The sequence below is a fragment of the Oncorhynchus mykiss genome, chromosome 14 (genome assembly GCF_057628025.1).
Source record: "Oncorhynchus mykiss isolate SJ-2025 chromosome 14, ASM5762802v1, whole genome shotgun sequence".
In the NCBI taxonomy this organism is placed as follows: Eukaryota; Metazoa; Chordata; class Actinopteri; order Salmoniformes; family Salmonidae; genus Oncorhynchus; species Oncorhynchus mykiss.
The window spans coordinates 39962271-39984688 of NC_143035.1; the positions used below are offsets into that span (position 1 = coordinate 39962271).

The 22418-nt window shown below is 50.5% G+C and overlaps 1 protein-coding gene across 2 annotated transcripts in view; it reads right to left on the reverse strand.

Moving 5' to 3' along the window:
* The window catches only part of LOC110513519 (netrin receptor UNC5A), a 118294-nt gene that overhangs the window by 15747 nt on the left and 80129 nt on the right, over positions 1 to 22418 (reverse strand). For both annotated transcript variants that reach the window (XR_016486390.1, XM_036943545.2), the window contains exon 5: positions 21254 to 21403. Coding sequence is in view for 1 of the 2 variants with exons in the window: in XM_036943545.2 (XP_036799440.2) it covers positions 21254 to 21403 (150 nt within the window). In the remaining variant the exon portion in view is untranslated. The remainder of the gene's footprint in view (positions 1 to 21253; positions 21404 to 22418) is intronic.

A 22418-nucleotide genomic window follows, 5' to 3' on the forward strand; every position in this document is an offset into this window, starting at 1 on the left:
TGAAACTACCATAACTTTTTCCCCACCAAATATTTTTTTAAAGTGACTAGGTTTTAATAGCAGAACTTTGTGATACCGAAGCTCCAGTTCCTCTCTTTATAAACCAGTCAGGTACCAACTGAATGTTTGATCAAATTTATTCATGACTTAAACTTTCTCTCCCCGTTGCTCCATATTCATGTCTCAGAGAAGCACTGAGTTAAGGCAGAGGTATATACTGTATGCAAAAGTACATGGACACCCTTTCAAATTGACAGGTGTATAAAACCGAGCACACAGCTACAGCTATGCAATCTCCATAGACAAACATTGGCAGTAGAATGGCCTTACTGAGTTCAGTGACTTTCAACGTGGCAGCGTCATATGATGCCACCTTTCCAACAAGTCAGTTAGTAAAATTTCTGCCCTGCTAGAGCTTCCCCGGTCAACTGTAAGTGACTCCACCTCCAAAGTTTGTTTTGGGTAACGTGTTGGCCTTAATAACCTCTCTGGGGTAGGGGGCAGTATTTTGAAAAGCATCCCCAAAGTAAACGGCCTGTTCCTCAGGCCCAGAAGCCAGGATATGCATATAATTGGTAGATTTGGATAGACAACACTCTAAAGTTTCTAAAACTGTTAAAATATTGTCTGTGAATATAACAGAACTGATATGGCAGGCGAAAACCCCGAGGACAAACCATCCAGGGGAAAACAAATTGAGGTCATAGGATTTTCCAATAGTTTTCTATGGGACTCCCTTATTATTAGGAACCTGGTTGCAGTTCCTATGGCTTCCACTAGATGTCAACAGTCTATAGAAATTGGTTGATGTTTTTCTTTTGAGAAATGAAGAAGTACGGAAGTGTCACTCCAGGTGGACTCTACTGTTTTGATGCGTGTGAACAGGAGCGAACTTCACGTTGTTTTTATCCGGTATTAGAAACAGTTTATTCCGTCATAAGTGTTATCGATTTATTTACGTTTCAGGATACCTGAGGTTGGATTAGGAACGTTGTTTGAAATGTTTGGACCAAGTTTACAGGTTACTTATTAGATACTTTGTAGGCATGTTGGGCGAGTTGAAACCGGTGTATTTCTGAATCAAACGTGCCATACAAATAAAGAAGGACATTATCGAACAAAAGGACCATTTGTGATGTTTCTGGGACTTTTTGTAGTGCCAACAGAAGAAGATCTTCAAAGGCAATGCATTTATTATATCGCTATTCCTGACTTTTGTGGCACAACCGCCTGGTTGAAATACGATTGTCATGTGTTTGTATGCGGAGCGCCGTCCTCAGATAATCGCATGGTTTGCTTTCGCCGTAAAGCCTTTTTAAAATCTGACACAGCTGCTGGATTAAGCTTTATTTTGATGTTTAACACATATATTTTCTAGAATGATAAATATTTTAATTGAGTATTTTTGAATTTCACGCTCTGCAATTTCACCGGATGTTGGCCAGGTGGGACCCTGGAGAGGTTTTAACCAAGCATACGGTATATACTAACTAGTATCTAACTATTCATATATAGTAACTAATACCTAACCATTCATATATACTAACTAGTTTCTAACTATTCATATATACTAACTAGTATCTAACCATTCGTATATACTAACTAGTATCTAACCATTCATATATACTAACTAGTATCTAACTATTCATATATACTAACTAGTATCTAACTATTCATATATACTAACTAGTATCTAACTATTCATATATACTAACTAGTATCTAACCATCCATATATACTAACTAGCACCTAACTATTCATATATATTAACTAGTATCTAACAATTCATATATACTAACTAGTATCTAACTATTCATATATAGTAACTAATACCTAACCATTCATATATACTAACTAGTTTCTAACTATTCATATATACTAACTAGTATCTAACTATTCGTATATACTAACTAGTATCTAACCATTCATATATACTAACTAGTATCTAACTATTCGTATATACTAACTAGTATCTAACTATTCATATATACTAACTAGTACCTAACAATTCATATACATATACTAACTAGTATCTAACCATTCATATATACTAACTAGTATCTAACTATTCATGTATAGTAACTAGTATCTAACTATTCATATATACTAACTAGTATCTAACTATTCACATATAGTAACTAGTACCTAACTTTTCATATATACTAACTAGTACCTAACTATTCATATATACTAACTAGTACCTAACCATAACCAGTCATTTCAGAGGGCAGAGCAGCTGTAGTACACACATGTGGCCAGACAGGGGCACTGTGACCCAGGCGGTGACAGTGCTGCTGAGAAGAGACTGAGGCTTGTCCCAAATCGCACCAGGCTCTGTCTGTCTGTCTGTCTGTCTGCCTGCCTGCCTGCCTGTCTGTCTGTCTGTCTGTCTGTCTGTCTTCACATCCTGAATCCTGGAACTACCTTCACATCCTGACCCCTAGAACTACCTTCACATCCCGACTCCTGGAACTACCTTCACATCCTGACTCCTGGAACTATCTTCACATCCCGACCCCTGGAACTACCTTCACATCCTGACTCCTGGAACTACCTTCACATCCTGACTCCTGGAACTACCTTCACATCCTGACTCCTGGAACTACCTTCACATCCCGACCCCTGGAACTACCTTCACATCCCGACTCCTGGAACTACCTTCACATCCTGACTCCTGGAACTATCTTCACATCCCGACCCCTGGAACTACCTTCACATCCTGACTCCTGGAACTACCTTCACATCCTGACTCCTGGAACTACCTTCACATCCCTACTCCTGGAACTACCTTCACATCCTGACTCCTGGAACTACCTTCACATCCTGACTCCTGGAACTACCTTCACATCCCGACTCCTGGAACTACCTTCACATCCTGACTCCTGGAATTACCTTCACATCCTGACTCCTGGAACTACCTTCACATCCCGACTCCTGGAACTACCTTCACATCCTGACTCCTGGAGCTACCTTCACATCCCGACTCCTGGAACTACCTTCACATCCTGACTCCTGGAACTACCTTCACATCCCGACCCCTGGAACTACCTTCACATCCTGACTCCTGGAACTACCTTCACATCCTGACTCCTGGAACTACCTTCACTCTCTGGCTCTTTACCTCTACTACCTCTAATACCTCTCTGTCTCTCTACCTCTACTACCTCTACTACCTCTCTGTCTCTACTACCTCTCTACCTCTACTACCTCTCTGTCTCTCTACCTCTACTACCTCTCTGTCTCTCTACCTCTACTACCTTTACTACCTCTCTGTCTCTATACCTCTACTACCTCTCTGTCTCTCTACCTCTACTACCTCTCTGTCTCTACCACCTCTACTACCTCTACTACCTCTACAACCTCTACTACCTCTACCACCTCTACTACCTCTACCTCTACTACCTCTCTGTCTCTCTGCCTCTACTACCTCTACTACCTCTACCACCTCTACTACCTCTCTGTCTCTCTGCCTCTACTACCTCTACCTCTACTACCTCTCTGTCTCTCTACCTCTACTACCTCTGTCTCTCTACCTCTACTACCTCTACCTCTCTGTTTCTCTAGCTCTACCACCTATACTACCTCTCTGTCTCTCTACCTCTACCACTTCTACTACCTCTACTACATCTACCTCTACTACCTCTACCACCTCTACTACCTCTCTGTCTCTACTACCTCTACTACCTCTACCTCTACTACCTCTCTGTCTCTACTACCTCTACTACCTCTACTACCTCTACCACATCTACTACCTCTACTACCTCTACCTCTACTACCGCTACTACCTCTCTGACTCTCTACCTCTACCAACTCTCTGTCTCTCTACCTCTACTACCTCTACTACATCTACCTCTACTACCTCTACTACCTCTACCACCTCTACTACCTCTACCACATCTACTACCTCTACTACCTCTCTATCTCTCTACCTCTACTATCTCTCTGTCTCTCTACCTCTACTACATATACCACCTCTACTACCTCTACTACCTCTCTGCCTCTCTACCTCTACTACCTCTACTACCTCTCTGTCTCTCTACCTCTACTACCTCTCTGTCTCTCTACCTCTACTACCTCTACTACCTCTCTGTCTCTACTACCTCTCTACCTCTACTACCTCTCTGTCTCTCTACCTCTACTACCTCTCTGTCTCTCTACCTCTACTACCTTTACTACCTCTCTGTCTCTCTACCTCTACTACCTCTCTGTCTCTCTACCTCTACTACCTCTCTGTCTCTACCACCTCTACTACCTCTACTACCTCTACAACCTCTACTACCTCTACCACCTCTACTACCTCTACCTCTACTACCTCTACTACCTCTCTGTCCCTCTGCCTCTACTACCTCTACTACCTCTACCACCTCTACTACCTCTCTGTCTCTCTGCCTCTACTACCTCTACCTCTACCACCTCTACTACCTCTACTACCTCTACCTCTACCTCTACCACCTCTTCTACCTCTACTACATCTACCTCTACTACCTCTACATCTACCTCTACCACCTATTCTACCTCTACTACCTCTACTACATCTACCTCTACTACCTCTACTACATCTACCTCTACTACCTCTACATCTACCTCTACTACATCTACCTCTACTACCTCTACTACATCTACCTCTACTACCTCTACTACATCTACCTCTACATCTACCTCTACTACCTCTACATCTACCTCTACTACCTCTACCTCCATTACCTCTCTCTCTCTATATATATATATATATATATATATATATATTTCCTCTCTCTTGGGTCATTGCTCCCTTTTTCTTTCTGCTTACACTCCTCTCTTTCCTTCTCCGGCTGCAGTAGGCCAAGCAGGTGTGAAGGAGAGGAGAGGTGGAGGTAAATGAGAGGTGGAGTGAGGGAGGGAGGTGGAGACAGGGAGGGAGAGAGGAGGACAGAGAGGATGAGAGGTTGAGGTAAAGGAGAGATGAAGGGAGGGAGGGAGGAGAGGTTGAGGTAAAGGAGAGATGAAGGGAGGGAGGGAGGGATGTGAGAGGAGGAGAGGTTGAGAGGTGGAGAGGTGGAGGGAGGGAGGGAGGGAGTGAGTAGAAGACAGGAGGAGAGGTTGAGAGGTTCCAGGAGTCAGGATGTGAAGGTAGTTCCAGGTGTATTAATACACTCTTCTATATTTGATCTGAGCTCCCTTTGAGAGAGGCTCCTAGTAGAATCAATCAGACAGGAGCTGTGGAGGATGACACACACACAGTCCCCCCTCTCTGAAGGCACGGCATACTGATCCACTATGCCTGAAGCAAGGCCACAATGGTTTTTAGGCAGAAGTCATGCAGTCCCCGACTCTCTCCAACTCCCTCTATCCTAGAAATATTTCAAATGATCAACGGAAGATAAACCCCGACAACATTCAATTAAAACTCTCCGAAAATCTGAACATCTCCTAAAAAGACAGTGAAATGACCATCGTTATATCAGCAACATTTAAGAGACATTTTTTTGGTCTAAAAGTAATTTAAAATGTGGACTTTGAAACCTCACGGTGATTCAGGGGTCATAGGGATTTATAGAGGGCAGGGATTACCAGGGGTCATAGGGATTTATAGAGGGCAGGGATGACCAGTGGTCATAGGGATTTATAGAGGACAGGGATGACGTTCGTTAAACCATTCAGGTTCATCAGTCTGTTAAATGATCCAAATGTACTAGTTACCAAACACTGAAATAACGACATCCTCAATGTCCTCATATGACCCATGGTCATCCCTGTCCTCTATAGATCCCTATGACCCCTCGTCATCCCTGCCCTCTATAGATCCCTATGACCCCTGGTAATCCCTGTCCTCTATGTCCCCCTATGACCCCTGGTCATCCCTATCCTCGATAGATCCCTATGACCCCTGGTCATCCCTGACCTCTATAGATCCCTATGACCCCTGGTCATCCCTGTCCTCTATAGATCCCTATGACCCCTGGTCATCCCTGTCCTCTATAGATCCCTATGACACCTGGTCATCCCTGTCCTCTATAGATCCCTATGACCCCTGGTCATCCCTGTCCTCTATAGATCCCTATGACACCTGGTCATCCCTGTACTCTATAGATCCCTATGACCCCTGGTCATCCCTGTCCTCTATAGATCCCTATGACCTCTGGTCATCCCTGTCCTCTATAGATCCCTATGACCCCTGGTCATCCCTGCCCTCTATAGATCCCTATGACCTCTGGTCATCCCTGCCTTCTATGTCCCCCTATGACCCCTGGTCATCCCTGCCCTCTATAGTTCCCTATGACCTCTGGTCATCCCTGCCCTCTATGTCCCCCTATGACCCCTGATCATCCCTGTCCTCTATAGATCCCTATGTCCCCTGATCATCCCTGCCCTCTATGTCCCCCTATGACCCCTGGTAATCCCTGCCCTCTATAGATCCCTATGACCCCTGGTCATCCCTGCCCTCTATAGATCCCTATGACCTCTGGTCATCCCTGTCCTCTATAGATCCCTATGACCCCTGGTCATCCCTGCCCTCTATAGTTCCCTATGACCTCTGGTCATCCCTGCCCTCTATGTCCCCCTATGACCCCTGATCATCCCTGTCCTCTATAGATCCCTATGTCCCCTGATCATCCCTGCCCTCTATGTCCCCCTATGACCCCTGGTAATCCATGCCCTCTATAGATCCCTATGACCCCTGGTCATCCCTGCCCTCTATAGATCCCTATGACCTCTGGTCATCCCTGTCCTCTATAGATCCCTATGACCCCTGGTCATCCCTGCCCTCTATAGATCCCTAAGACCTCTGGTCATCCCTGCCCTGTATGTCCCCCTATGACCTCTGGTCATCCCTGCCCTCTATGTCCCCCTATGACCCCTGATCATCCCTGTCCTCTATAGATCCCTATGTCCCCTGGTCATCCCTGCCCTCTATGTCCCCTGATCATCCCTGTCCTCTATAGATCCCAATGACCCCTGGTCATCCCTGTCCTCTATAGATCCCTATGACCCCTGGTCATCCCTGTCCTCTATCGATCCCTATGACCCCTGGTCATCCCTGTCCTCTATAGATCCCTATGACCCCTGGTCATCCCTGCCCTCTATGTCCCCCTATGAACCCTGGTCATCCCTGTCCTCTATGTCCCCCTATGGCCCCTGGTCATCCCTGTCCTCTATAAATCTCTATGACCTCTGGTCATCCCTGCCCTCTATAGATTCCTATGACCCCTGGTCATCCCTGCCCTCTATGTTCCCTGATCATCCCTGTCCTCTATAGATTCCTATGACATAGGGGTAAACCCTGCCCTCTATGTCCCCCTATGACCCCTGGTCATCCATGCACTCTATGTCCCCCTATGACCCCTGGTCATCTCTGTCCTCTATCGATCCCCATGACCCCCCGTCATCCCTGTCCTCTATAGATCCCTATGACCTCTGGTCATCCCTGCCCTGTATGTCCCCCTATGACCCCTGGTCAACCCTGTCCTCTATGTCCCCCTATGACCCCTGATCATCCCTGTCCTCTATAGATCCCTATGTCCCCTGGTCATCCCTGCCCTCTATGTCCCCTGATCATCCCTGTCCTCTATAGATCCCAATGACCCCTGGTCATCCATGTCCTCTATAGATCCCTATGACCCCTGGTCATCCCTGTCCTCTATCGATCCCTATGACCCCTGGTCATCCCTGTCCTCTTTAGATCCCTATGACCTCTGGTCATCCCTGCCCTCTATGTCCCCCTATGACCCCTGGTCATCCCTGCCCTCTATAGTTCCCTATGACCTCTGGTCATCCCTGCCCTCTATGTCCCCCTATGACCCCTGATCATCCCTGTCCTCTATAGATCTCTATGTCCCCTGATCATCCCTGCCCTCTATGTCCCCCTATGACCCCTGGTCATCCCTGCCCTCCATAGATCCCTATGACCCCTGGTCATCCCTGCCCTCTATAGATCCCTATGACCTCTGGTCATCCCTGTCCTCTATAGATCCCTATGACCCCTGGTCATCCCTGCCCTCTATAGATCCCTAAGACCTCTGGTCATACCTGCCCTGTATGTCCCCCTGTGACCCCTGGTCATCCCTGCCCTCTATGTCCCCCTATGACCCCTGATCATCCCTGTCCTCTATAGATCCCTATGTCCCCTGGTCATCCCTGCCCTCTACGTCCCCTGATCATCCCTTTCCTCTATAGATCCCTATGACCCCTGGTCATCCCTGTCCTCTATAGATCCCTATGACCCCTGGTCATCCCTGTCCTCTATCGATCCCTATGACCCTGGTCATCCCTGTCCTCTATAGATCCCTATGACCCCTGGTCATCACTGCCCTCTATGTCCTCCTATGAACCCTGGTCATCCCTGTCCTCTATGTCCCCCAATGGCCCCTGGTCATCCCTGTCCTCTATGTCCCCCTATGGCCCCTGGTCATCCCTGTCCTCTATAGATCCCTATGACCCCTGGTCATCCCTGTCCTCTATAGATCCCCATGACCCCCCGTCATCCCTGTCCTCTATAGATCCCTATGACCCCTGGTCATCCCTGCCCTCTATAGATCCCTAAGACCTCTGGTCATCCCTGCCCTGTATGTCCCCCTATGACCCCTGGTCATCCCTGCCCTCTATGTCCCCCTATGACCCCTGATCATCCCTGCCCTCTATAGATCCCTATGTCCCCTGGTCATCCCTGCCCTCTATGTCCCCTGATCATCCCTTTCCTCTATAGATCCCTATGACCCCTGGTCATCCCTGTCCTCTATAGATCCCTATGACCCCTGGTCATCCCTGTCCTCTATCGATCCATATGACCCCTGGTCATCCCTGTCCTCTATAGATCCCTATGACCCCTGGTCATCCCTGCCCTCTATGTCCCCCTATGAACCCTGGTCATCCCTGTCCTCTATGTCCCCCTATGGCCCCTGGTCATCCCTGTCCTCTATAGATCCCTATGACCCCTGGTCATCCCTGTCCTCTATGTCCCCCTATGACCCTTGGTCATCCCTGCCCTCTATAGATCCCTATGACCCCTGGTCATCACTGCCCTCTATGTCCCCCTATGACCCCTGGTCATCCCTGTCCTCTATGTCCCCCTATGGCCCCTGGTCATCCCTGCCCTCTATAGTTCCCTATGACCTCTGGTCATCCCTGCCCTCTATGTCCCCCTATGACCCCTGATCATCCCTGTCCTCTATAGATCTCTATGTCCCCTGATCATCCCTGCCCTCTATGTCCCCCTATGACCCCTGGTCATCCCTGCCCTCCATAGATCCCTATGACCCCTGGTCATCCCTGCCCTCTATAGATCCCTATGACCTCTGGTCATCCCTGTCCTCTATAGATCCCTATGACCCCTGGTCATCCCTGCCCTCTATAGATCCCTAAGACCTCTGGTCATACCTGCCCTGTATGTCCCCCTGTGACCCCTGGTCATCCCTGCCCTCTATGTCCCCCTATGACCCCTGATCATCCCTGTCCTCTATAGATCCCTATGTCCCCTGGTCATCCCTGCCCTCTACGTCCCCTGATCATCCCTTTCCTCTATAGATCCCTATGACCCCTGGTCATCCCTGTCCTCTATAGATCCCTATGACCCCTGGTCATCCCTGTCCTCTATCGATCCCTATGACCCTGGTCATCCCTGTCCTCTATAGATCCCTATGACCCCTGGTCATCACTGCCCTCTATGTCCTCCTATGAACCCTGGTCATCCCTGTCCTCTATGTCCCCCAATGGCCCCTGGTCATCCCTGTCCTCTATGTCCCCCTATGGCCCCTGGTCATCCCTGTCCTCTATAGATCCCTATGACCCCTGGTCATCCCTGTCCTCTATAGATCCCCATGACCCCCCGTCATCCCTGTCCTCTATAGATCCCTATGACCCCTGGTCATCCCTGCCCTCTATAGATCCCTAAGACCTCTGGTCATCCCTGCCCTGTATGTCCCCCTATGACCCCTGGTCATCCCTGCCCTCTATGTCCCCCTATGACCCCTGATCATCCCTGCCCTCTATAGATCCCTATGTCCCCTGGTCATCCCTGCCCTCTATGTCCCCTGATCATCCCTTTCCTCTATAGATCCCTATGACCCCTGGTCATCCCTGTCCTCTATAGATCCCTATGACCCCTGGTCATCCCTGTCCTCTATCGATCCATATGACCCCTGGTCATCCCTGTCCTCTATAGATCCCTATGACCCCTGGTCATCCCTGCCCTCTATGTCCCCCTATGAACCCTGGTCATCCCTGTCCTCTATGTCCCCCTATGGCCCCTGGTCATCCCTGTCCTCTATAGATCCCTATGACCCCTGGTCATCCCTGTCCTCTATGTCCCCCTATGACCCTTGGTCATCCCTGCCCTCTATAGATCCCTATGACCCCTGGTCATCACTGCCCTCTATGTCCCCCTATGACCCCTGGTCATCCCTGTCCTCTATAGATCCCTATGACCCCTGGTCATCCCTGCCCCCGATAGATCCCTATGACCTCTGGTCATCCCTGCCCTCTATAGATTCCTATGACCTCTGGTAAACCCTGCCCTCTATGTCCCCCTATGACCCCTGGTCATCCCTGCACTCTATGTCCCCCTATGACCCCTGGTCATCCCTGTCCTCTATAGATCCCCATGACCCCCCGTCATCCCTGTCCTCTATAGAGCCCTATGACTCCTGGTCATCCCTGTCCTCTAAAGATCCCTATGACCCTTGGTCATCCGTGTCCTCTATAGATCCCTATGACCCCTGGTCATCCCTGTCCTCTATAGATCCCTATGACCCCTGGTCATCCCTGTCCTCTATAGATCGCTATGACCCCTGGTCATCCCTGCCTTCTATGTCCACCTATGAACTCTGGTCATCCCTGTCCTCTATGTCCCCCTATGGCCCCTGGTCATCCCTGTTCTCTATAGATCCCTATGAACCCTGGTCATCCCTGCCCTCTATAGATACTATGACCCCTGGTCATCCCTGTCCTCTATGTCCCCCTATGACCCTTGGTCATCCCTGTCCTCTATAGATCCCTATGACCCATGGTCATCCCTGCCCTCTATAGATCCCTATGATCCCAGGTCATCCCTGCCCTCTATAGATCCCTATGACCCCTGGTCATCCCTGCCCTCTATGTTCCCCTATGCCCCCTGATCACCCCTGCCCTCTATGTCCCCCTATGACCCCTGGTCATCCTTGTCCTCTATAGATCCCTTTGACCCCTGGTCATCCCTGCCCTCTATAGATCCATATGACCTCTGGTCATCCCTGCCCTCTATAGATTCCTATGACCTCTGGTAATCCCTGCCCTCTATGTCCCCCTATGACCCCTGGTCATCCCTGCACTCTATGTCCCCCTATGACCCCTGGTCATCACTGTCCTCTATAGATCCCTATGACCCTGGTCATCCCTGTCCTCTATAGAGCCCTATGACCCCTGGTCATCCCTGTCCTCTATAGATCCCTATGATCCTTGGTCATCCGTGTCCTCTATAGATCCCTATGACCCCTGGGCATCCCTGTCCTCTATAGATCCCTATGACCCCTGGTCATCCCTGCCCTCTATGTCCCCCTATGACCCCTGATCATCCCTGTCCTCTATAGATCCCTATGACCCCTGATCATCCCTGCCCTCTATGTCCCCCTATGACCCCTGATCATCCCTGTCCTCTATAGATCCCTATGACCCCTGGTCATCCCTGCCCTCTATGTCCCCCTATGACCCCTGGTCATCCCTGCCCTCTATAGTTCCCTATGACCTCTGGTCATCCCTGCCCTCTATGTCCCACTATGACCCCTGATCATCCCTGTCCTCTATAGAACTCTATGTCCCCTGATCATCCCTGCCCTCTATGTCCCCCTATGACCCCTGGTCATCCCTGCCCTCTATAGATCCCTATGACCCCTGGTCATCCCTGCCCTCTATAGATCCCTATGACCTCTGGTCATCCCTGCACTCTATAGATCCCTATGACCTCTGGTCATCCCTGTCCTCTATAGATCCCTATGACCCCTAGTCATCCCTGCCCTCTATAGATCCCTAAGACCTCTGGTCATCCCTGCCCTGTATGTCCCCCTATGACCCCTGGTCATCCCTGCCCTCTATGTCCCTCTATGACCCCTGATCATCCCTGTCCTCTATAGATCCCTATGTCCCCTGGTCAACCCTGCCCTCTATGTCCCCTGATCATCCCTTTCCTCTATAGATCCCTGTGACCCCTGGACATCCCTGTCCTCTATAGATCCCTATGACCCCTGGTCATCCCTGTCCTCTATCGATCCCTATGACCCCTGGTCATCCCTGTCCTCTATAGATCCCTATGACCTCTGGTAAACCCTGCCCTCTATGTCCCCCTATGACCCCTGGTCATCCCTGCACTCTATGTCCCCCTATGACCCCTGGTCATCCCTGTCCTCTATAGATCCCCATGACCCCCCGTCATCCCTGTCCTCTATAGAGCCCTATGACCCCTGGTCATCCCTGTCCTCTAAAGATCCCTATGACCCTTGGTCATCCGTGTCCCCTATAGATCCCTATGACCCCTGGCTGTCCTCTATAGATCCCTATGACCCCTAGTCATCCCTGCCCTCTATAGATCCCTAAGACCTCTGGTCATCCCTGCCCTGTATGTCCCCCTATGACCCCTGGTCATCCCTGCCCTCTATGTCCCTCTATGACCCCTGATCATCCCTGTCCTCTATAGATCCCTATGTCCCCTGGTCAACCCTGCCCTCTATGTCCCCTGATCATCCCTTTCCTCTATAGATCCCTGTGACCCCTGGTCATCCCTGTCCTCTATAGATCCCTATGACCCCTGGTCATCCCTGTCCTCTATCGATCCCTATGACCCCTGGTCATCCCTGTCCTCTATAGATCCCTATGACCTCTGGTAAACCCTGCCCTCTATGTCCCCCTATGACCCCTGGTCATCCCTGCACTCTATGTCCCCCTATGACCCCTGGTCATCCCTGTCCTCTATAGATCCCCATGACCCCCCGTCATCCCTGTCCTGTATAGAGCCCTATGACCCCTGGTCATCCCTGTCCTCTAAAGATCCCTATGACCCTTGGTCATCCGTGTCCCCTATAGATCCCTATGACCCCTGGTCATCCCTGTCCTCTATAGATCCCAATGACCCCTGGTCATCCCTGTCCTCTATAGATCCCTATGACCCCTGGTCATCCCTGTCCTCTATAGATCCCTATGACCCCTGGTCATCCCTGCCCTCTATGTCCCCCTATGAACCCTGGTCATCCCTGTCCTCTATAGATCCCTATGACCCCTGGTCATCCCTGTCCTCTATCGATCCCTATGACCCCTGGTCATCCCTGTCCTCTATAGATCCCTATGACCCCTGGTCATCCCTGCCCTCTATGTCCCCCTATGAACCCTGGTCATCCCTGTCCTCTATGTCCCCCTATGGCCCCTGGTAATCCCTGTCCTCTATAGATCCCTATGACCCCTGGTCATCCCTGTCCTCTATGTCCCCCTATGACCCCTGGTCATCCCTGCCCTCTATAGATCCCTATGACCTCTGGTCATCCCTGCCCTCTATAGATCCCTATGACCCCTGGTCATCACTGCCCTCTATGTCCCCTTATGACCCCTGATCATCCCTGTCCTCTATAGATCCCTATGACCCCTGATCATCCCTGCCCTCTATGTCCCCGTATGACCCCTGGTCATCCCTGTCCTCTATAGATCCCTATGACCCCTGGTCATCCCTGCCCCCGATAGATCCCTATGACATCTGGTCATCCCTGCCCTCTATAGATTCCTATGACCTCTGGTAAACCCTCCCCTCTATGTCCCCCTATGACCCCTGGTCATCCCTGCACTCTATGTCCCCCTATGACCCCTGGTCATCCCTGTCCTCTATAGATCCCCATGACCCCCCGTCATCCCTGTCCTCTATAGAGCCCTATGACCCCTGGTCATCCCTGTCCTCTATAGATCCCAATGACCCCTGGTCATCCCTGTCCTCTATAGATCCCTATGACCCCTGGTCATCCCTGCCCTCTATGTCCCCCTATGAAACCTGGTCATCCCTGTCCTCTATGTCCCCCTATGGCCCCTGGTCATCCCTGTCCTCTATAGATCCCTATGACCCCTGGTCATCCCTGCCCACTATAGATACTATGACCCCTGGTCATCCCTGTCCTCTATGTCCCCCTATGACCCTTGGTCATCCCTGTCCTCTATAGATCCCTATGACCCATGGTCATCCCTGCCCTCTATAGATCCGTATGATCCCAGGTCATCCCTGCCCTCTATAGATCCCTATGACCCCTGGTCATCCCTGCCCTCTATAGATCCCTATGACCTCTGGTCATCCCTGCCCTCTATGTCCCCTTATGACCCCTGGTCATCCCTGCCCTCTATAGATCCCTATGAACCCTGGTCATCCCTGCCCTCTATGTTCCCCTATGACCCCTGATCACCCCTGCCCTCTATGTCCCCTATGACCCCTGGTCATCCCTGTCCTCTATAGATCCCTTTGACCCCTGGTCATCCCTGCCCTCTATAGATCCATATGACCTCTGGTCATCCCTGCCCTCTATAGATTCCTATGACCTCTGGTAATCCCTGCCCTCTATGTCCCCCTATGACCCCTGGTCATCCCTGCACTCTATGTCCCCCTATGACCCTGGTCATCCCTGTCCTCTATAGATCCCCATGACCTCCCCGTCATCCCTGTCCTCTATAGAGCCCTATGACCCCTGGTCATCCCTGTCCTCTAAAGATCCCTATGACCCTTGGTCATCCGTGTCCTCTATAGATCCCTATGACCCCTGGTCATCCCTGTCCTCTATAGATCCCAATGACCCCTGGTCATCCCTGTCCTCTATAGATCCCTATGACCCCTGGTCATCCCTGTCCTCTATAGATCCCTATGACCCCTGGTCATCCCTGCCCTCTATGTCCCCCTATGAACCCTGGTCATCCTTGTCCTCTATAGATCCCTATGACCCCTGGTCATCCCTGTCCTCTATCGATCCCTATGACCCCTGGTCATCCCTGTCCTCTATAGATCCCTATGACCCCTGGTCATCCCTGCCCTCTATGTCCCCCTATGAACCCTGGTCATCCCTGTCCTCTATGTCCCCCTATGGCCCCTGGTCATCCCTGTCCTCTATAGATCCCTATGACCCCTGGTCATCCCTGTCCTCTATGTCCCCCTATGACCCCTGGTCATCCCTGCCCTCTATAGATCCCTATGACCCCTGGTCATCCCTGCCCTCTATAGATCCCTATGACCCCTGGTCATCACTGCCCTCTATGTCCCCCTATTACCCCTGATCATCCCTGTCCTCTATAGATCCCTATGACCCCTGATCATCCCTGCCCTCTATGTCCCCCTATGACCCCTGGTCATCCCTGTCCTCTATAGATCCCTATGACCCCTGGTCATCCCTGCCCCCGATAGATCCCTATGACCTCTGGTCATCCCTGCCCTCTATAGATTCCTATGACCTCTGGTAAACCCTGCCCTCTATGTCCCCCTATGACCCCTGGTCATCCCTGCACTCTATGTCCCCCTATGACCCCTGGTCATCACTGTCCTCTATAGATCCCTATGACCCCTGGTCATCCCTGTCCTCTATAGAGCCCTATGACCCCTGGTCATCCCTGTCCTCTATAGATCCCTATGACCCTTGGTCATCCATGTCCTCTATAGATCCCTATGACCCCTGGGCATCCCTGTCCTCTATAGATCCCTATGACCCCTGATCATCCCTGTCCTCTATAGATCCCTATGACCCCTGATCATCCCTGCCCTCTATGTCCCCCTATGACCCCTGGTTATCCCTGTCCTCTATAGATCCCTATGACCCCTGGTCATCCCTGCCTTCTATAGATCCCTATGACCTCTGGTCATCCCTGCCCTCTATAGATCCCTATGACCTCTGGTAATCCCTGCCCTCTATGTCCCCCTATGACCCCTGGTCATCCCTGCACTCTATGTCCCCCTATGACCCCGGGTCATCCCTGTCCTCTATAGATCCCTATGACCTCTGGTCATCCCTGCCCTCTATGTCCCCTTATGACCCCTGGTCATCCCTGCCCTCTATAGATCCCTATGACCCCTGGTCATCCCTGCCCTCTATGTTCCCCTATGACCCCTGATCACCCCTGCCCTCTATGTCCCCTATGACCCCTGGTCATCCCTGTCCTCTATAGATCCCTTTGACCCCTGGTCATCCCTGCCCTCTATAGATCCATATGACCTCTGGTCATCCCTGCCCTCTATAGATTCCTATGACCTCTGGTAATCCCTGCCCTCTATGTCCCCCTATGACCCCTGGTCATCCCTGCACTCTATGTCCCCCTATGACCCCTGGTCATCCCTGTCCTCTATAGATCCCCATGACCTCCCCGTCATCCCTGTCCTCTATAGAGCCCTATGACCCCTGGTCATCCCTGTCCTCTATAGATCCCAATGACCCCTGGTCATCCCTGTCCTCTATAGATCCCTATGACCCCTGGTCATCCCTGTCCCCTATCGATCCCTATGACCCCTAGTCATCCCTGTCCTCTATAGATCCCTATGACCCCTGGTCATCCCTGTCCTCTATGTCCCCCTATGAACCCTGGTCATCCCTGTCCTTTATGTCCCCCTATGGCCCCTGGTCATCCCTGTCCTCTATAGATCCCTATGACCCCTGGTCATCCCTGTCCTCTATGTCCCCCTATGACCCCTGGTCATCCCTGCCCTCTATAGATCCCTATGACCCCTGGTCATCCCTGCCCTCTATAGATCCCTATGACCCCTGGTCATCACTGCCCTCTATGTCCCCCTATTACCCCTGATCATCCCTGTCCTCTATAGATCCCTATGACCCCTGATCATCCCTGCCCTCTATGTCCCCCTATGACCCCTGGTCATCCCTGTCCTCTATAGATCCCTATGACCCCTGGTCATCCCTGCCCCCGATAGATCCCTATGACCTCTGGTCATCCCTGCCCTCTATAGATTCCTATGACCTCTGGTAAACCCTGCCCTCTATGTCCCCCTATGACCCCTGGTCATCCCTGCACTCTATGTCCCCCTATGACACCTGGTCATCACTGTCCTCTATAGATCCCTATGACCCCTGGTCATCCCTGTCCTCTATAGAGCCTTATGACCCCTGGGCATCCCTGTCCTCTATAGATCCCTATGACCCCTGATCATCCCTGTCCTCTATAGATCCCTATGACCCCTGATCATCCCTGCCCTCTATGTCCCCCTATGACCCCTGGTTATCCCTGTCCTCTATAGATCCCTATGACCCCTGGTCATCCCTGCCTTCTATAGATCCCTATGACCTCTGGTCATCCCTGCCCTCTATAGATCCCTATGACCTCTGGTAATCCCTGCCCTCTATGTCCCCCTATGACCCCTGGTCATCCCTGCACTCTATGTCCCCCTATGACCCCGGGTCATCCCTGTCCTCTATAGAGCCCTATGACCCCTGGTCTTCCCTGTCCTCTATAGATCCCTATGACCCCTGGTCAACCCTGTCCTCTATAGAGCCCTATGACCCCTGGTCATCCCTGTCCTCTATAGATCCCTATGACCCTTGGTCATCCGTGTCCTCTATAGATCCCTATGACCCCTGGGCATCCCTGTCCTCTATAGATCCCTATGACCCCTGATCATCCCTGCCCTCTATGTCCCCCTATGACCCCTGGTCATCCCTGTCCTCTATAGATCCCTATGACCCCTGGTCATCCCTGCCCTCTATAGATCCCTATGACCTCTGGTCATCCCTGCCCTCTATAGATTCCTATGACCTCTGGTAATCCCTGCCCTCTATGTCCCCCTATGACCCCTGGTCATCCCTGCACTCTATGTCCCCCTATGACCCCTGGTCATCCCTGTCCTCTATAGAGCCCTATGACCCCTGGTCATCCCTGTCCTCTATAGATCCCTATGACCCCTGATCATCCCTGCCCTCTATGTCCCCCTATGACCCCTGGTCAACCCTGTCCTCTATAGATCCCTATGACCCATGGTCATCCCTGTCCTCTATAGATCCCTATGACCCCTGGTCATCCCTGTCCTCTATAGAGCCCTATGACCCCTGGTCATCCCTGTCCTCTATAGATCCCTATGACCCTTGGTCATCCGTGTCCTCTATAGATCCCTATGACCCTTGGTCATCCGTGTCCTCTATGTCCCCCTATGACCCCTGATCATCCCTGTCCTCTATAGATCCCTATGACCCCTGATCATCCCTGCCCTCTATGTCCCCCTATGACCCCTGGTCATCCCTGTCCTCTATAGATCCCTATGACCCCTGGTCATCCCTGCCCCCGATAGATCCCTATGACCTCTGGTCATCCCTGCCCTCTATAGATTCCTATGACCTCTGGTAAACCCTGCCCTCTATGTCCCCCTATGACCCCTGGTCATCCGTGTCCTCTATAGATCCCTATGACCCTTGGTCATCTGTGTCCTCTATAGATCCCTATGACCCCTGGTCATCCCTGTCCTCTATAGATCCCTATGACCCATGGTCATCCCTGCCCTCTATGTCCCCCTATGACCCCTGATCATCCCTGTCCTCTATAGATCCCTATGACCCCTGGTCACCCCTGCCCTCTATAGATCCCTATGACCTCTGGTCATCCCTGCCCTCTATAGATTCCTATGACCTCTGGTAAACCCTGCCCTCTATGTCCCCCTATGACCCCATGTCATCCCTGCACTCTATGTCCCCCTATGACCCCTGGTCATCCCTGTCCTCTATAGATCCCTATGACCCATGGTCATCCCTGTCCTCTATAGATCCCTATGACCCCTGGTCATTCCTTCCCTCTATGTCCCCCTAAGACCCCTGATCATCCCTGTCCTCTATAGATCCCTATGACCCCAGGTCAACCCTGCCCTATATAGATCCCTATGACCTCTGGTCATTCCTGCCCTCTATAGATCTCTATAGCCCTCTATAGATCCCTATGACCTCTGGTCATCCCTGTCCTCTATAGATCCGTGTCCTCTATAGATCCCTATGACCCCTGGGCATCCCTGTCCTCTATAGATCCCTATGACCCCTGGTCATCCCATAGAGGGCAGGGATGACCAGGGGTCATAGGGGGACATAGAGGTCAGGGATGATCAGGGGTCATAGGGATCTATAGAGGACAGGGATGATCAGGGGTCATAGGGGGACATAGAGGGCAGGGATGACCAGGGGTCATAGGGATCTATAGAGGACAGGGATGACCAGGGGTCATAGGGATATATAGAGGACAGGGATGACCAGGGGTCATAGCGATCTATAGAGGACAGGGATGACCAGGGGTCATAGTGGGACATAGAGGACAGGGATGACCAGGGGTCATAGGGATCTATAGAGGACAGGGATGACCAGGGGTCATAGTGGGACATAGAGGACAGGGATGACCAGGGGTCATAGGGATCTATAGAGGGCAGGGATGGGCATAAGGCGGACAATTCCCTCCCCCACAAAACTAAACAATACCATTTTTTAAATGTATTTTTTATTTTTATTTTTTAGGAACTCAGTCAGATTCTCAATTTACTGTCGACAGAACATGCATCATTTAGAAACATGTCTGAGCATCAGCAGGGGCCATAGGGATTTATAGATGTCTGAGCATCAGCAGGGACCATAGGGATTTATAGATGTCTGAGCATCAGCAGGGGCCATAGGGATTTAGAGATGTCTGAGCATCAGCAGGGGCCATAGGGATTTAGAGATGTCTGAGCATCAGCAGGGGCCATAGGGATTTAGAGATGTCTGAGCATCAGCAGGGGCCATAGGGATTTAGAGATGTCTGAGCATCAGCAGGGGCCATAGGGATTTATAGATGTCTGAGCATCAGCAGGGGCCATAGGGATTTAGAGATGTCTGAGCATCAGCAGGGGCCATAGGGATTTAGAGATGTCTGAGCATCAGCAGGGGCCATAGGGATTTAGAGATGTCTGAGCATCAGCAGGGGCCATAGGGATTTAGAGATGTCTGAGCATTAGCAGGGGCCATAGGGATTTAGAGATGTCTGAGCATCAGCAGGGGCCATAGGGATTTAGAGATGTCTGAGCATCAGCAGGGGCCATAGGGATTTAGAGATGTCTGAGCATCAGCAGGGGCCATAGGGATTTAGAGATGTCTGAGCATCAGCAGGGGCCATAGGGATTTAGAGATGTCTGAGCATCAGCAGGGGCCATAGGGATTTAGAGATGTCTGAGCATCAGCAGGGGCCATAGGGATTTAGAGATGTCTGAGCATCAGCAGGGGGCATAGGGATTTATAGATGTCTGAGCATCAGCAGTTTCCTCTTGCTATATGCCAGTCTAGATTGGGGAATTAGTCACGTCATCTAACATGTTCTAGATTGGGGAATTAGTCACGTCATCTAACATGTTATAGATTGGGGAATTAGTCACGTCATCTAACATGTTCTAGATTGGGGAATTAGTCCAGCAAACCTTCTACGTTTGTAGTAAACTTGGTAGAAATACCGACCGGGAGGGCCCCACATTGATTTTGTTAGTCACTCTCACTCATTTTACTGCAAACATTTCTCTCCAGCCTATGGAAAAATGGGTAGAATTTCAGGAATAACATAAATGTTTTAGTTTGCAAAGTGGGTTAGGGTCCCCCATCGATTTTAGGGTCCCCCATCAATTTTAGGGTCCCCCATCGATTTTAGGGTCCCCCATCGATTTTAGGGTCCCCCATCGATTTTAGGGTCCCCCGTCACTTTCACTCAGTTATCACTGCAAACAGGCAATTGGCTGTAAAACAAGTCTGTCGATGTACCCTTGAGCAAAGCACTAAACCATCCTTTGCTCTTGGGGCGCCGTACCCTGTTAAACAACACATTGAAAATGAAAAGATATTTTGAACTCACCTGGTACCCAGCCAGTAGTTTGGATGGATGGTTAGTAACCCTAACTCACCTGGTACCCAGCCAGTAGTTTGGATGGATGGTTAGTAACCCTAACTCACCTGGTACCCAGCCAGTAGTTTGTTTGGATGGATGGTTCGTAACCCTAACTCACCTGGTACCCAGCCAGTAGTTTGGATGGATGGTTCGTAACCCTAACTCACCTGGTACCCAGCCAGTAGTTTGGATGGATGGTTCGTAACCCTAACTCACCTGGTACCCAGCCAGTAGTTTGCTTCTCCAGGGTGCCTGGGGCATGTCGTGGATGGTTCGTAACCCTGACCCCTGACTCCTAACACTTGACCCTAACTCACCTGGTACCCAGCCAGTAGTTTGCTTCTCCAGGGTGCCTGGGGCATGTCGTGGATGGTTCGTAACCCTGACCCCTGACTCCTAACACTTGACCCTAACTCACCTGGTACCCAGCCAGTAGTTTGCTTCTCCAGTGTGCCTGGGGCATGTCGTGGATGGAGAGGCGCAGGTTGTGGTAGCTGTCTTTAAACAGTAGGACGTGGGGCTCATCAATCAGACGGCCACCTAGCTGTCTCTCCATCTGCATCACCTCCTAGAGAGAGAGAAAGAGATAGAGAGAGAGCGAGAGAGAGAGAGAGAGCGAGAGAGAGTGAGAGAGCAAGAGAGAGAGAGCGAGAGAGAGAGAGCGAGAGAAAGCGAGAGAGAGAGCGAGAGAGCGAGAGAGAGAAGACAGAGAGAGAGAGAGAGACAGAGAGAGAGAGAGAAAGAGAGAGAGACAGCGAGAGAGAGAGCAGATAGAGAGAGAGCAGACAGAGAGAGACAGAGACAGAGAGAGAGACAGATAGAGAGAGAGACAGAGAGAGAGACAGAGACAGAGAGACAGAGACAGAGAGAGAGAGACAGAGCCAGAAAGAGAGACAGAGACAGTTTACTGTTAATTTTTGTTGTTTTTCACTTTATATATTCACTTTGTATGTTGTCTACCTCACTTGCTTTGGCAATGTTAACACATGTTTCCCATGCCAATAAAGCCCTTGAATTGAATTGAATTGAATTGACAGAGAGACAGAGAGAGAGACACACAGAGAGAGACACAGAGAGAGAGAGACAGAGAGAGAGACAGAGAGAGAGAGACAGAGACAGAGAGAGAGACAGAGAGAGATACAGAGAGAGAATAACTTTAGTCTTGTATTCTTCTTTTCACTCTATCATTTAGGTTAGTATTGTGAAGTAACTACAATGTTGTCGATCCATCCTCAGTTGTCTCCCATCACAGCCATTAAACTGCGTAACTGTTTTAAAATCACCAATGGCCTCATGGTGACATCACTAAGCAGTTTCCTTCCTCTCCTGCAGCTCAGTTCAGAAGGACGACTGGGTGGTTTTAATACATCATTGCTATTGTTACCCATCTACCAATCACTGCCCTTTTTTTTATGAGGCTTTAGAAAAGCTCCCTTGTCTTTGTAGTTGAATCTGTGGTTGAAATGCAATAAATTGTAGCCCCCCACCCCCCCCCCACCTCCCCGCCGACTCTGCAATAGAAAGAATACCATGTCGTCTCTAATCATATTAGAACAGTTTAGACGAGAGCAAACCATCTTCAA